A 12,938-nucleotide genomic window follows, 5' to 3' on the forward strand; every position below is an offset into this window, starting at 1 on the left:
AAAAAAAAACATTAAACCTTACAGATGAAAACTTGGTAGTATGTCTAATCGTGACTTGTTCTTTTCTACTTTAAACGTCATTGTGTTAGTGCTGCATTTCCAAAAATAATACGTTTTTCAGAAGCAAAAAGATTAACACTTTTTATTTCAGTGTACAGTTTTGGTGTAATGGGGCATAGAGATACTAAAGCATGGTTTTAAAGTGTCCGTAATGTTTTTTTTGTCAGAATGTTGGGAGTATGTTTCTAAATCCTTACATTTGTGTAGCACTGATGTATTAATACCGTATAACAGGCGTAAATCGGGCATCCATGTTTCACAATCGTAATTTCAAGATACCCTTCAAATAAGACATTGGATATTTTATTGGAAAGATCAGCAATGACTGCTACCATAGGATAACCAATTTACTGGAAGGCATTTCACTAACTCTGGCCCCATCTAGTGGTTGAAATAATACCGACAATAAAGTTGAATTCTATTCTATTCTATTTAAAATGCACTTTTGTTTTTTGTAAATCAGCAAGACTCAGAAATAGCTGTACCAGGCAACTAAGGCGCAGAGCCAGACTCACAGCCGAGAGAGACTTCAATTTTTAATTTAAAAAACCTATAAGATTCAAAGCACAAAAATACAGTCAAAATCAGTGAATCAATGATTTGATTTAAAACCTTCAATATTCAGACTTTGTCTGTCAAAGATATGTGTGGGGGAAAAGATAAACTAGATTTTGTTGCTTGTGAAGGGGGATATTAATCTAGGATACAGATGAAATGGAAGCCATCCGTCTATCTGGGAATCATAATTTGCAGTTTTTCATATTTTACTTAATACTAAAATGGATTAAATAGGAAAACCTTTCTCATTTCTAGCAAAATATCAAAACCTATCAGAAGCCGTTGGATCCTGCAGCACCCACCCTTGTAGAGTGTCCCCACCTACTTTAATAACAAAGTTACACCCTTGCATACTAATGACTGCAAAGTAGTAAAACAGACACACAAGTAAGAATTTTGCACCAAGATTGAATTTATGGCGTTCATTGCATAAACTATTTCATATTCAGTAATCTTTCTTAAACTGACCTTTTCAAATTATTTCAAATATCTTATTTGCTGGAATAAGAACCTCCTTTTCATAATCTCAGACTTTTAGAGATGTGTCAATGAATTACATCTAAACTTTTTAGCACACCCTATGTTGGCTTGTCAACCAACTACTTCAGAAGATTTGGTAGAGAAGAAAAATCAAAATATAGAAGGTATCAGGTAGATTTGTTATTTTCTTATTGTTGTTGTTATCACTGGCTTTTGTTTTACATGGTAAAACTTTGTTGCAAAATAAAGAACACCCTCAAGAGTGAGCTCTCTGAGAGTGATACAATGAAATAAGCAAATGTACCATTTTAAAAAAATCTAAAACCAAATTCAAATAAAAATATGTAAATTCTAAAATAAGCAGCTAGATTATATAATGTCCAATGGAATAGATAAACATTCAACATAAATAATAAAATGTCATTTTAGAAAAGGAATATCTTTATAAATCAAAATAATTACTTCACTATACATCTATACCTAAATATAATGAAGTAATCAAGCATTTTTCTAGGGGGTCTGCAGGCTTGAAGGTTTGGGGAACTCCTGACCTAGATCATCAGTCACACGTAGGCTGGGACATCATTACTCTACTTTCTATCTCTCTCTCTTTTACACAGACACACAAAAGTTTGCTCAAATCTGTGGGTTTAACATTTCCTCTTAAAAGAATTGCAGTTTGCTCTACCTAAGGTCATCAGTTAATGCATCTGAGTCTTGCATCTCTATACCCACTCAACCACTATTTTACGGGGGAAAAAGTTTATGTTAGCAACTTAAGAGGGTTGCAGTAGTAAAACTTACATTCTAGTAGTCAAAGCCAGAAATTCTAAGGACAATGTGTGGCATGTGGTAAACAAATTAGGCTTCATCTGTGTTTTTGACCTAAATAAAACATGGAGCTACTTAAAATAGTTTTTTGTTAATAAAAGAAAGTTACCTAAATTTTCTAGCAATAAAAAAGGGCAAACATGAACACAATGTTTGGTCTAATATGGTACATAGATGATTCTTAGGTACAGTCTCTTTTATTTCCATCTTCAGCCTTAAGTGGAACTCGTGGAATGCTTTTCAGCTATGTTCACTCATTCATAGGACATTGCATATATTAATATTAAAAATTCTGTAGACAGTTGTTAAATGCGCTAAAGAAACACACGTCACATCATATTGACATTTTTATTTACTTACTACAAAAATAAGAAAGAAAAAGATATTCTCTTACATTGGAAATATCCACTTAAGCAAAGAACATGAAACATAACAATAAAAAAAAAGTTACTTAAAGCCAACTATTGGAAAATGACTTGTGGTAAATTATTCTAAGTAACTGTATTAGAACAAGTTGTCAGAAAATGGAGAGGCTTCTAGCTGGACCCAAAATGCAGAGGCAGAGATGGTTTCTTGTAGATTTATTGACAGAGGCAGCAGTAATATAAATCCATAAATCCAAAAGTCATCAGAAAAGGAGCAAGGGAACCAGAACATAGTACACGGGAGGTGACAGGAACTGATGGGGACATGAAATACAGACAAACATGAAATACAGACAAACTGCAGAGGATGGGTATATATACACTGAGGAGTAGACTAACATGATAAAGATTGGAGTAAATATTTGGGTGGAAACAGGTGTGTGGAGAAAGAACCACAAGAGATCCAATGGGAAGGAAGGTGACACTAGGGGGCAATGGAGAGTAACTGGGAATCATAATCAGAACTGGAAACAATAAATGGCTAAATAAATCCAGAGCAAAAAAAGACAAAGGAATACTTAACAGTAGATAACACCAGATAGGAATAGTAAAACTAAGAAGTAATTTAAACATATATATATATAATTTGTAAAAACACAATAACATATATCCAAGCCTAACTGAAAACTAAACAGAACCAAAAATCCCTGAACGGCAGATCATAATACAAGTTGCAAGTAATCATTATCTTGTCTTTAGGAGACGGCACTCAGTAAAACTTTGGGCTGTAATCTACTGCTTAATATAAGTGAGTTAAGAGAGATAAATGTAAGCTTTTTTTTTAATGAACAATTTATAAATTTAGGATGAAATGAAAAGGTAGGGTTAGAGAAATAATGGCTGGAAGAAAATAATCACAATGCTAGCTGTTTGCAATTTGGCAATCAAGATTGCTTTGGACTCCAGCGCTTTTCAAGACATAAACAACCTCACAATCCTGGAGTTCTCTTTTTTTATTGTTGCTGATTATTTTAAACTTCTCATAAGGTGGAATGAGCACTTCCTGCTCATGTTGAAATACTGAGTAAGTTTTTAAATAAGCACCATAACATGTTTTAATCTTAAAGCATGTCTCACGACCAAAAGAGGTCAAATTTGATTCAAAGGAGGTTGAGGTAAAAGCACCAAACCGAATTGTTGGTTTGACATTTCCAGTAAATTTTTCTGTGGTTCTGCGAAAAGTTGTTTTACATTTTTTTTGTTTATTAAGAATCTGTATAGCCCTGGTCAGCCAGAAATAAAGGGAATGGAATCGAAAGGATGAACCATATGCTTCCCGTTTGGTCCTGACTTCTTCATTGAATATTTTATAGAGGTTTGGATTTTCATTTGTATAAGTACACATTGCTTGCATGAGGTCTTTTGTAAGAGCCTTATCTCCTTCCTCTCTCTTTTTTAAGTTTTGGTTTGCACACTCTTCAGCTGCCTCCCATGCAGGTTTAAATAATTTATCCTCCATTTCTTTTTTAAAGAACATGTCTTTAACCTTTTTTTCCATTATTTTAGCACAGTTAGAATACATGTCATCAACAGAATTTCTGGCCATGTCCAGCGGAAATAAATAATCTTTTTGTGTATTGACAGAGACAATGATCTAGAACAAAGAAGGAAAGAAAAAATTAATGATGATTGAAGCAGGAGAGATATCAAGTTGTGTACTGGTTGTAAATAACAGTGATCCAGGCTTCAGTATAGGAAGTTAATATCAAACTAATACTACATCCAAAAGTAAACTGACCTCAATTAAAATAATTTTGCAGATAGACACATTTAAATGAAATTATAAAACTAAATTACATGACTGAGGTAAGTAAAGATAGATTTCACTAACAGTTAAACACATTTTCAATATATAATAAACTTAGGTTTTAATGCCATTCAACACAAATTACCTTCTGTGAATCAGCAAAATGCATGCAGCAAAGCAGCAAACAGAGATCACCGAAAATCACCATTTTGGCCTTCATGTTTGAAATCCTGCAAACAAACATAAATGTAACAGTGAAGTGACCATATGTAAGTACTAGCTTCAGTAATGATATAAAAAAAATCTTACGGTTATCCAAATAAGACTTTGCTTTGGGGAAGTAAATTGTAGACCTGCCAGTCTAACTTTCACACACCCACAGTGATGATTTACCACGATTTGCAAGTACTTTTACACTCCGATCTTTAAAAAAGACCCACCCACCTTCAAAAGCCCCCCACCGCAGACACACACACAGATACACACACTCGACTTAAACAAGAAGGATGACACATATAGTGCAGTGATGTGTCACGGCTCTAGACAATATTGTTTTACTGTTTAGCATGTCCTTTGTCACAGTTTGCAATGAACAGTCTAACTACAGTATAATAAGATCAGATGTATGAATCACTGTTTATAATTACAAGCCATCCATGCAAATGTTTTTTGTGTTCTCTTTAGGATGTATATTAAAAAAACTGATAACTTACTGTCTGAAATTTGGAGAGTTGTTTTCTTTCCTAATGGAAGGTGAACCCCTTTTGAGAGATACAGCAACACACTTAGAATTATGTAGCCTCAATAACAGAATACATTTGCTGGTAAAACTCCTTTTACCTTATAGTATTTTGTACAATTATCAGTCTGGTTCTAGAAGTGATCATACCGACAAAAAATACAAAAATGTATATGATCACTTTTCTTAAAAATGCATGTTTATGGGGCGTGCTTTGGTGTTGCAGTGGTTAGAGCACACCACCCATGTATGGAGGGCGACCTGGGTTCAAATCCGGCCTGTGGGCCCACATGTCCCCCTTTCCTGCCAGCTTACTGTTCAGAAAACGGATCACTGGTGCTGTAAAAACTCAGAAAACAACTAAAACACAATTAAATAAACTACTCTTCATGTGAGAGTTTTGGACGAGCAGATTCAAACCACGAGGGCCCCAATATATCACATACATGAGTGCATGCTCCTTCTCTGTGCTTGTGGCTTCCTTTTAATGTACCTGTAACCTCTCTCCTATATACTATTTGATTATTTTAGTTGTATATGAGCAGTCTACAAATAAAGCTCTAGTTAGCACAACCTAAAATACCTTGTTTTCTTTACTTTTTTTGTAAAAATGCAACAAGTTTGCATGCTTTTTACATGTGCACTATGAGTCTGACGCAGGTCAGCATGCAACCCTGCCCCAATGCCCTCACGATTTTTTAACTAGAGATGTGCATAAGATGCTCGATGCTTTTAATAACCTCGTGTAAACTAAACGAGGGACCATACAAGATTAAAGAAACATTTGGGCCTATTAAAACATTGGTTGTTTGCATTTAAAATGGAGCAGAAAGTTAGACTTTTTTAGAATTTTAGAAACATAAGATCATAAGGTCAACAACACAGCATTCTGCAACATTATTTAACTTATTAGCCTTCAAAATCACACTTACTTACACTGTTATCTTTGGTTCCGTTTTCCCTGGAATCTGGGTTGTACCAAAACGCATCAAGAAAGAGTGACGTCTATGAACATGACCTGAGTGTGCAATTCTCTCTATTTTACTTTATATTGCTCACAGGTGGGATGAAAGGAAAGATCATCAAACAGGTCATTTTTATTTAGATGTATATTTTTTAATAAAAAAACACTGCTGTTGTATATCAAGTGAAAACCTTTGAAAAAAAAACAGCAATTAGTCTGAAGATGCTTTGCTGACATTACTAGCCATAACGAGAGACTCTGCATCTTCTGAAAATTATCCAATCCCAAGGAGTTTACTTTCACTGAGTGGTTCCATGCATAAAGTCACAAATATTGCGAGAGTTGGAACAATGTTTTCTAATGGACAGCAGATAAAGTTTATATGGATTAAGATGCAGCTGTACCTTTGAGTTGTCTCGCAGTTTTTAGCTTCAACCCCCATAATGATGGCATCAGCTTATTTAAGTTTCCTAAGGATCCTGAGCTGCTTTCAAAGGAAGTGAAGAAGGTCAGATAAGACGAGAGCACCCCGCAGCATCTCTTCTTTGTTTGAAACATTTTGAGAAAGACTGAAACAGTTGCTTGATTGTTCAGTATAACACTATGTTCTGCCTCCAGTAGCCATAGCTACAGCATTCCCCTGGGGGAGAAAGAGAAAATGTGCCAGTTTATGAGCCGGACATAGATAAATCAATTGTTATTAAGCACCTGCCGATGTCACTCTCAGTGCTTCAAGTTCCACATTCATGGAGTGACCATATTGAGGTAAGAGAAAGTTTTAAAATATTCAAAAAAGAAATAAAAGCTGATGGGGAGCTTAAATTGTGGCGAGTTGCTCTTCCAGATGATGATCCAAAGCTAATTGTTTTTAGTAATACCGAAGTAACAGCCTTGATAATAATAACATGGCTCTGTGTTCTGTATTAGTTGTTAAAGAATCATAGTAGAAACCTTATATCAAATCACAGTGCATCAAGCTGAGCTGATGAGAGTCTTTCTAGAATTTAGGTAGAAAGGTTGAGCCAACGTTTTTGGTGAAATGGAGCAATCCTCAATTTCAAGGCATTTTTCTGAAAAACAAAACAAAAAAAAAAGTTAATGTTTTTTTATTACCTCATTGCATGAAATGTTTTGTACATGAACATAACATGAAGGAAGTAAACATACAGAGAAACTTAAACTGTTGGTATATAATCAAACTGTTTAATTAGCACAGCCAAATGCAATTCTATAGAAATAGCTTTAAAACCTTGATTTAAACCATTGATAGTTTTTTAAATTTGTTCAAAATTATTAAATATAAAGAACTGAATGCTACTCCGTGTTTTTATGAATGCTACTCAATGCTACTCCATGCTACTTCATGTTTGCCCTATCTACTCCCTATATTTCATGCAATGACAGCTAAAGACAGGAACTAACTTTCCAATAAAACTGAAACTAGAAAGTGGTAGGGTATTAAAAACAGACAACTGAGAGGGAAATATCCAAAAGTTTAACTCATACACTGGTTCAACTCCTCAGACAGCCTGCCGCACAGGTGACAGCTACAACTCCTGGAAGGATGATAATCCACAGATAAATGGACAAGGAGAGCATTTACATGATGTAAAAAACCTTATTTTTCCTACAAATGGATGTCAACAAAAATCCAATATGATACATATCTCTATTCATTGGAGTCCCCAACCTTTGGATCCGGATGAGTACTGTATGTCTTCTTTCTTCACAGTAGTGTCTTCATTAGGAGAGGTGAGTGGATATATACAAGGGCCCAAATTTTCCTCTTGATTCAGCTGTTAAAGGTAGAGCTCTTCTCTTTCAAACTTAAATTATCTCCTCTTTGATAGATAACTCTCACAATTCTAGGCAATGTTGGAGGTAATCCTGTTTTTCCTACTGAAAGTAGAGCAACATCTTTCTACAGATATATATAGATGAAACCCCATCTTTGACTCTAGGTTAACCATTAGGTGGGGTGTGTGTGTGTGTGTGTTTGTTTAAGGATGATGAATCAGGCGATTGTTGATAAAATTTCTAGCAGTTAACAGTGAAAATGTGGGTATAAAAAAACACACTATCTCCTGGTGCATGAGGTGTTTAGGAAAGCAGGAAGATGTTTTACTCAAAGGAACAGTTTCTGGGAGCAGGTCAAAGAATGGTCTTAACACATTTAAAAGCTTGATTGGTGACAGTAAACTCATTTGCTAAATGCTTTACAAAGGCACTGTTGGGATCCTCAGGCTTGCCCACCAGAGGGCGCCGAGGATTCTCTTCTGCTCTTTGTATTTTTTCCCTTAGGACTGAAGTTACTGTTGGGACCTGGAGACTACCCTCTGTCTCCAGCAGAGTGCGCCGTGGGTCTCCTAGGGCTGGAGTCTTCCTNCCTTCTCTGTGCTTGTGGCTTCCTTTTAATGTACCTGTAACCTCTCTCCTATATACTATTTGATTATTTTAGTTGTATATGAGCAGTCTACAAATAAAGCTCTAGTTAGCACAACCTAAAATACCTTGTTTTCTTTACTTTTTTGTAAATGCAACTAGTTTGCATACACTGTAAGTAATTGTCCTGTAAAATAACAGTAAAGAGCTGGCAGCAGAGATGCCAGCAATATACCGTTATTTTTACAGTATTCATCTGTAAATTGATATTACAGTAGTAGACCGTAAACCAGAAAAATTGTATATTTCTGTATTTTTATGAGTTACGGTAAAAAGCTGGCAGCTAGGACACCAGCGATATACTGTAATTTTAGGGTTTTCATACCGTAAATTGACTTTACAGTAGTAGTCTGTTTTCTCACTGTTCAATGATTTCACTGTAAAAAATAAATGCATCATATTTCTATTATTTGGAATATACAATAATATTCTGTTTAAGTTTACTGTAGAGAGGCACAATAGATACACATTACAATAATTCAGTTTAGCAGTTTCCTAAAATATCATTCTTGAATACATGCAATCAATTGAAGAACTTCATTATTCAACAGACAGTTGCACAGTTGTGAAAAAAAGCAATACGTTCAAAAAGAATCAAAATAATTTATTTCAAAAGGCAATATAATACTGAATATTGCTACTTTCAAAAAATTGAGAAAAATAACCAGGAAACAGAAAATAAACCGTGTTGGGTGATGCTGAGAAGATATTTCAAGTAGCAAACAGAGACAGATGACTAGCTAACTTTGAGCTAATGTTAATATTATTTAACATTGTCTTTAACACACATAAGTTTGAACACTTGTTCAATAACACAATAGGTCTAAGAAAAAGACCAACACAACAAATACAGAGGAAATAAGAGTTTAAACATTATTAAGACTACTCAAAAGCAGGAACATTAAGACCTTTTTGATTATAAGTAAAAACATTCAGCAAACCAGCATGTGTTTTCCTCTTAAAATAGTCCTGTGAGGTAGATTAAAATGTTCCTCTAAACTCCACTTAAAACATGTATATTATGTAATATGCAATGTATTTTCTGATGTCTGTGAAAATGCAGAATGCTGTATGCAGAATTGACAACATTTGGAAAACAAATGTAAGAACATTTTGAAAAAGTGCATCAAGGCCATTTCAAAACTATTACAGTACATTTAGAGCATGTGGATTTATACATCATTACAGTCATATGGATAAAAGAGAACATTTAGGGAAGAAACTGCAGTTTACTTCTTAAAGTAGTCCTGTGAGGTAGTAGTAGTAGTAGTCCTGGGAATCTGGGTGGGTGTGAACCACCCTGATTCAAATCTTGTGGATCCAGGAGAGATGTTCAGTTTGTTAGCCACTGTTCCTCTGCAGAATTATTCCAGTGGAGCCACTGTCAAATAATAACAAACAAATATTATACAATCAGGAATGTACAATATACTCTCCAAGCTAATGCTTTTAAAACTAATAAATTCTTGTGGCTTAATGTGGCGATGCCAGATTGTCAAAACAACACATGGACAGACAGCAGGATTAAGGGGAACTCACTGATCTATGTGAAGTCCCATTCAAAGTCAAGGAGTTTCTTCAGGAGCATGGAGACGTGTGTGTTGACTGTGGAAGACTTCTTTTGGGAATCACACCTTTCTTCTTGGAGACAACCTTCCCCCTTTTGGCCTTTGTCCCTCTCTCTGGATTTACACCAATGAAGCGCCTAAAATCATCAAAATAGTCTATGATCAGAGTGGAGTAAAGTGTTGCATGCGTGTGTGTAAGCTGTTGTCCGGCTACTGTATATTATAGTTAACCAAGATTTAACAACAACAACAACAAAATAGTAGAGTAGTAGAGTAGAATATAGTAGAATATTGACTACCCCATTCAAATCTAAGCATCACTGGTAGCTTACAGTATATATAGCGTTAGCCTACATCAATCATTCTTGACAATTTAAATAAAATAGCAAACCCATAGGCAAAGACAAAAAGATTTTGATTTACGTACCGTTACATTTTTAGATGCAACACCGGAATTGTTGTGATGAACACAGATGGTTGCACGTTGTGTGTTCTGCAGTCGTCTTCTGGAAAATTTCCGGAAAATACTGTAGTATCCCATTATTTAAAACAGCCGCATACCGTTTATAGCCTCTGTCCTGTTGCTCCAAGTTAAGAAGCCCACAATGCATTGCTTACTACAGTACCGAACTGTTAAACATGAAAACAGTATTTTAGTGTTGAAAAATTGCTGTAAATTTACAGCAATTGGTTACAGTGTACTTTTTACATGTACACTATGAGTTTGATGCAGGTCACCATGCAACCCTGACCCAATGCCCTCACGATTTTTGATCCAGATATGTTCATAAGATGCTGGATGCTTTTGATAACCTCGTATAAACTAAACGAGGCACCGAACAAGATTGAACAAAAATTCGGGCCTATTAAAAAATTGCTTCTTTGCATTTAAAATGAAGCAAAAACTTAGACTTGTTTTAGAACGTTAGAAATTTAGTGGCCTGATAAGATCAACAACATAGCATAATGCACCATATTTAACTTAAAAGGTCTTCAAAATCGCACTTACTTCCGAAATCCGTTACATTGTCATCTTTGGTTCCGGTTTCCTTGCAATGTGGGTTGTACCAAAAAGCTTAAAAAAAAGAGTGACGTCTATGAACATGACCCGTGTGTGTTTATACTCTTTTACTTATTGCTCACAGGTGGGATGAAAGTAAAGATGATCAAACAGGTCATTTGTATTTAGATGTATATATTTTAATCAAAATTGTTGTATATGAAAATTGTTGTATATCAAGTTAAAACTTTTGAAAAAGAACAGCAATTAGTCTGAAGATGCTTTGCTGACATTACTAGCCATAAACAAGAAGTAAATGGTACTGTCTCGAGAGACTCTGTGTTTTGTGAAAATTATTAAATCCCAGGGAGTTAACTTTCTCTGATTGGTTCCATGCATGAAGTCACAGATATTGCAAGAGTTGGAACAGTGTTTTTTTTATGAACAGCAGATAAAATTTATATGGATTAAGATGCAGCTGAACCTTTGAGTTGTCTCACAGCTTTTAGCTTCAACCCCCATAATGATGGCATCAGCTTATTTAAGTTTCCTAAGGATCCTGGGCTGCTTTCAAAGTAACTCTCCTCTAATATGAGGGGGACAACCACCTTTTTCCAGTCAAGAATGATGGCCTGGACTTGAAGGAGCTGAGTCTTATCCTGGCTGCTTCATACTTGGCTGCGAACCACCCCGGTCCCTTGTGCATGTCTTGGCAGGAAGAGAACAGCCTCATATGCAAAAAGCAGGGACAAGATCGACTGGTCCCCGAAACAGAAACTGTCTAGTTCTAGGCTGCGCCTAGAATTCCTTAATGTAGCAATCAGTTAATTGTTAAATAGACTGTAGAGACTTAAATGTGCCTTTAGCACACAGAGCAACCCACCTTAAGCAGCAATTATACAAAACTTGTAATAAAAACAGTAAACATTTTGTATTAAAGATAAAAATCTTTTTGTCTGTCAATATGCTCTATCCAGCACTCCACGAGTGGAAAAGTTTCATTTTCACTGAGTTTATTTTAGCAAAATATCTTCTTAAGGGAATCTTTTGCTATCCGATTATTAATTGATACATAGATTAATAATTCGAAAATTATAGACAGATTAATTGATTTGCAATATAATCGTTACTTGCAGCCCTAGTTTGAACACAATCTCTGATCCCCTTTCTCATGCAGGGGAACCACCTCCTCAGTCTTCCGATCAATGGGCATTGTCCCGGACCTCCACATAATGTTTAAGAGGCATGCCAGTCGAGAGAGCCCGACAAGATCCTGAGCTCTAAGGTACTCTGGCTGCATCTTTTCCACCCCTAAAGCCTTGCCACATTTTTCTTTTTTTTTAACCATTGTTTTTTTAAAACCTTGGTGGCTGAAACCTGAGTAATGTTTGAATCTGGCCCCAAGCTACTCGTCTTTTCTTCCATCATGGAAGCTGTGTCAGCCGAACAGCGGAGATTTTCAAAGAATTCATTTCACCGTCCAATGATGTCCTGCTGAAAATCGAGTTAGCAAAACACTGCTTTCCTCCGGACATGCCGAACGGTTTTCTAGAATTGTTTTAAGGTTAACCAAACTTTCAGCGAAGCGTTTCACACACCTGGAGGTGTGCAAACCGGCAGGTGTGTCTTGGGCCATGGATGTCAAAGGGAGAAAAAGAAGATATCTGATGAGAACAGATGATTCAAAGAACAATGGACAAGCCATTTCAAAAAGAAAGCTTCAAACTCCGACCAGCTTATGACAGCTAACCAGCACCACCAAATATCAACCTGAGTCCACTTTGATATACAGCCCAATTTGATGCTGGTGAGCTAAATTATTTCCTTACATGTCAAACCAGAGCCAAAGTATAACTTTACATGATGCTCGACATTCCTCATTTTAGGGAAGACAGTGCTTCTTGTAAGAGTTGCCATAAAATATAACTTGTTTCTCGTAATTTTAGGAATTTATTCTCTTAATATACCGAATTTATTCTCGTAATTTTATGACTATTCTCGTTATGACTTTTTTCTTATACTATGACTTTATTCTCGTAATATATATCTATCTATATAACATCTATATAAATATATATATATATATATATATATATATATATATATATATATATATATATATAT

At 35.4% G+C, this 12,938-nt stretch overlaps 1 protein-coding gene across 1 annotated transcript; it reads right to left on the reverse strand.

Moving 5' to 3' along the window:
* Positions 1–3,216: 3,216 nt before the first annotated feature.
* LOC107100205 (erythroblast NAD(P)(+)--arginine ADP-ribosyltransferase-like) lies at positions 3,217–4,472 on the reverse strand. Its single transcript, XM_015398612.1, has 3 exons — positions 4,411–4,472; positions 4,247–4,331; positions 3,217–3,948 (listed from the first exon to the last, which is right to left on the reverse strand). Exons 2-3 carry the CDS (start codon positions 4,319–4,321, stop codon positions 3,217–3,219), a joined length of 807 nt encoding a protein of 268 aa, XP_015254098.1. The 5' UTR covers positions 4,322–4,331; positions 4,411–4,472.
* Positions 4,473–12,938: the final 8,466 nt, after the last annotated feature.

This window comes from Cyprinodon variegatus, unplaced genomic scaffold (genome assembly GCF_000732505.1).
Source record: "Cyprinodon variegatus isolate N-32 unplaced genomic scaffold, C_variegatus-1.0 Scaffold945, whole genome shotgun sequence".
Lineage (NCBI taxonomy): Eukaryota > Metazoa > Chordata > Actinopteri > Cyprinodontiformes > Cyprinodontidae > Cyprinodon > Cyprinodon variegatus.

Excerpts from the sequence above, each read along its gene's own strand:
- LOC107100205 (XM_015398612.1), bottom strand. The coding sequence starts at position 4,321 with ATGAAGGCCAAAATGGTGATTTTCGGTGATCTCTGTTTGCTGCTTTGC. Across the intron at positions 3,949-4,246 it reads ATTTTGCTGATTCACAGAAG|ATCATTGTCTCTGTCAATAC; the intron begins GTAATTTGTGTT and ends TCTTTGTTCTAG.